Source organism: Tupaia chinensis, unplaced genomic scaffold (genome assembly GCF_000334495.1).
Source record: "Tupaia chinensis unplaced genomic scaffold, TupChi_1.0 Scaffold000407_1, whole genome shotgun sequence".
Lineage (NCBI taxonomy): Eukaryota > Metazoa > Chordata > Mammalia > Scandentia > Tupaiidae > Tupaia > Tupaia belangeri.
This window is the reverse complement of record NW_006159909.1, coordinates 1,913,344-1,917,159: the sequence shown is the minus strand read 5'-3', so window position 1 is coordinate 1,917,159 and position 3,816 is coordinate 1,913,344. Positions and strand designations below refer to the sequence as shown.

Genomic DNA, 3,816 nt, shown 5'->3' with positions numbered 1-3,816 from the left:
CTGAACCTGGGGAGGCAAGGGAGGCAGAGCCAAGTTTGCATTCCATGTGTGCAAACAGAAGGCACAGAGCACTCCCCCTCCCCCTCCCCTCGATGGCCTGCTGAGTATTGTAGGTTAGAATAACTCTGCTGGTTTCCCAACTGGAAAACTGAGAGGGAGGAAGATTGCACAAACAAGCTGCAACTCCAAAGCTTGACCCTACACGCCTGCCTCTCTCTGGACCCAGAAAATGGTTTATAAATCAGACAAGCAGAGAGAATTTTTAAGCAGGTGCACTCAACTTCAGTCAGCAGTTTCACCTGCTGGAGCTCAGTGGGGACAGTGCTGGACTGACTTCCAGAAGCCTCCAGGAGGACTAGCAAGGAGAGGACTGCCAAAAGGAGAGAGCGATTTTTGGTGTGTGCAGAGAGTTATCAAAATCCAAGAGTAACCAGAAACACTGAGATAGTTAGAGGAAAGGGGGAGGGAGATGTAAAGGAAAAAATCATTCTGACATGGTATTGTAGAATGGTAAGGAAGATTTTATAGCAGGATTATTGCAATACATGTAAAGGCTATGGCAATAAGGGACAGAGACTGAGCTCAACTCAGAATACAACAAAGATAGCCTCAGGCAGAGTGAGGGTCAGTGGGTAGAAAATTACCAAGAGGAGACAAGAAAGAGGGGAAGGTTTCTCGCTAAACCAACTTTGCCAGGATTCTTGCTGAAGGCAGGTCAGGGAATTCAATATCAAGGGTGGGGAATTCTCTCTAAACTGATGTCAGCAGGATTCTTGTGTTGACCTAAAAGGTAAACTGAGGCAAAGTAAATCAAGCAAAAGGGATCTATTTGGGCCAGGGTTGAGGACCAGGGTACTGCAATATTCAGGTCATGCTAGATTTGTGTACCAAGGTCTCACAGATTTCAGAATGATTTGAAAGACAAAACCCACAAGAGAGGAAGGGGTGACATCACTGTTTTGTGATTAGTAATGAGGGTGAGCTGATGCTGCCCTTTGTTACTGGTGTCATGGTTGGTATCAGTTGTTATCAGTTGGATAGGCCATTTCTGAGCAGATATATTTACAGAAGTAGTCCTTGTGTTGGGTTGCAATGGTCTTTGTGCAAGGTTGTGGTTCTGGTGTGAAAATTGCCCTTCTCCATCACCTTGTTCAACAGAAGTTGACACAAATGACTCCATTTTTATTCTAACAACTTTCATATTTGCTGAGACTAGGTGAGGTAGGTCCCCCAATGATGGAGACCATGGTTGAGGTTCTAGTAAAGAAGAGGGCTCAGAAGAGCCTGGCTAAAGTTTGTTCAAGGAGAAAGTGTCTTTGTCAGAGGAAAATGATTTCTTGAGCTACTTTGTCTAATTGGAAAAGAAGGAGAGAAAGATTCAAGAAGAGGAGGCTGTGGCCTCCAGGGAAAGGAATAGTGGGCAGAGGAACAACTGGGCATTGACTATGAGGAGAATACCATGGAGCCCTGGATTTCAGGTAAAATGGTCCCAAATATTTGCTTTGATGGCAGCCCACTGTGTGGATGAGAACATTGACTCTAGGAGCAGAGAATTCCCAGGAAGCTGAAGGGATCAGAACTCCTTTGGAGCTGATTCTCCAAAAATGAAACCTTTCCAACAATTTCTATGGAGCAATATGACAGTAAAAGGAAACAGAAAGAAAATAAGATTAAGACTAGCACAGAAAGAGCAGGCACTTTTTTAATGAGAGCTCATATCCTCATCAGCTTACAGCAAAAGCTCGATTCCTCTCTCTCAGCCATCCCCTACTCCTCACTTTCCCAGCACCAGCACCTCCTCCCATCTCACTTCTCAGCTGCTATAATCCAGATACTCTGGGCCCAGAAGTCCCAGTTCCTGACTAAGCCCTGTCTCACTCTCCCTCCAGGTCTGCTGGCAGAAAAGGACAGCAATTACTGTCTCTGCAGGACACCCTGCAACCTGACCCGCTACAACAAAGAACTCTCCATGGTGAAGATCCCCAGCAAGACATCAGCCAAGTACCTAGAGAAGAAATTTAACAAATCAGAAAAATATATCTCGTAAGCTAAATGTGCATGGTAGGTGGGGAGGAAAAGGGAAGTGGATCAGGAGGAAATTGGAGCAATTGAGGAAGAGATCAAAAGTAAGCAGTCACCTCAATTTAACAGTCACTTGTTACATACCAATCTCTGTGCTCAGGGCACTCAGAATACAAAGACAAAGATGAGTAAGACCCAGCCCCCACCCTTAAGGGGCTTAAAGTCTTATGTATATGCATATAGTACTGGTAAGAAAGAGGGTTACATTAGCCACAGCTTGTATGGGAGTGAAATCAAAAAAGCTTCAGAGAGGATACGTAGGAGAAATACAACTACTATATGATCTAACAATTCCACTCCTGGGTATCTACCCAAAGGATAGGAGAATTCTCAGTCAGAAAAGTGCTTGCACATCTGTTTATTGTGGCATTATTCATGATTGCTAAGACATGGAACCAACCCAAATGTCCATGAACAGATGAATGCACTGAAAAAGTGTGGCACATATACTTCATGGAATACTATTCAGTCATAAAAAATTTAAAAATTAAAAAAAAAAAATAACAAGACTCTGGCATTTGGTAGAAAGTGGGTGAATGTAAGTCAGACTATGAAAGAGAGACATTGTATGTCTCCCCTTAACATATACCAACTGTCCACACTCTATGGTAGAGACTAAAAGATTGGAAGACATAAAAGCATTAAAAATAGTTATGGACACTGGAAACAGTGCGGAAGGAGGGTGGGAGAGGGGAAGAGTATAGGGAAGGAAATTAGAAAAAATAGAGTGGGAAGACATTTGTGGGACACAGAAATGGCTTATTACCTATTGATAATAATGTGTATAGTATTCTCAGCTGAACTGATCTGAGGTGTATTTCATGTTGGATAAATTCTCTTTACAAGCTGAATGATGTATAGTGATTGAATGTACAATAATAATAATAATAATAAATTTTTTTAAAAGGATGTGAAGGAGTTTCCCAGATAGACTTTGCACATTCTGTTCCCTCTGCCTAGAATGTTTTTTTCCCTTTACCTAACTGACTCCTTGTTGTTCAGTGCTTCATTTACATGTCATCTCCTCAAGTGCCCATATTTTAATAGAATTATTTGAGGTTTGAGGGCCAGATTCATGACATACTAGTTAAGGTAGCTGTATACTACATGGCTAATGATGTAGTTTGAGTTCTGAACCCAGTGGCTTGAGAAACAATGGATGTGTGTGTGTGTGTGTGTGTGTGTGCATGCCCAAATTTGAAAGGATGGAGAAATGGAGGGGAAAGGATTACAGAGTGACCATTCCCCATGAAGAGTGCTTTCTCCTCTCCCTCTCTGTGTCTCTGTCTCTCTATAGAAAGTGTGCATATACTCTAGCACAAAAATTAAAGATTATTTGAATTTTTGCTGGTAATTTGAGTTCCTTTCATATTCTGGTTATTAATCCCTTGTTGGATGTATAGTTTGAAAATATTTTCTTTCTGTAGATTTTCTCTTCACTCTGTTGGTTGTTTCCTTTGCTGAGCAGACCCTTTTTAGCTGATATAATCCCATTTGTCTATTTTTGCTTCTGTTGTTAGAAGAAAAGATTTTGAGTGTTCACAACACAAAATAATGATAAGATTACTTTTGAGGTGGTGAATGTTTTTATTCTTGATTCAATCATTACATACTATATGAACTATTGAAAAATCCCACTATACCTCATATATATGTGCAACTATATGTCAATTAAAGATTATTAAAATTTGGGGGAACCAGCAGTTAGGGTAATGGCTATGTCGCTGGACTCCC

At 41.3% G+C, this 3,816-nt stretch overlaps 1 protein-coding gene across 1 annotated transcript in view; it reads left to right on the top strand.

The window, feature by feature from the left end:
- The window catches only part of ASIC2 (acid sensing ion channel subunit 2), a 312,420-nt gene that overhangs the window by 297,942 nt on the left and 10,662 nt on the right, over positions 1-3,816 (top strand). The window contains exon 6 of the mRNA XM_006154383.3: positions 1,890-2,043. Coding sequence (XP_006154445.2) covers positions 1,890-2,043 — 154 coding nt within the window. The remainder of the gene's footprint in view (positions 1-1,889; positions 2,044-3,816) is intronic.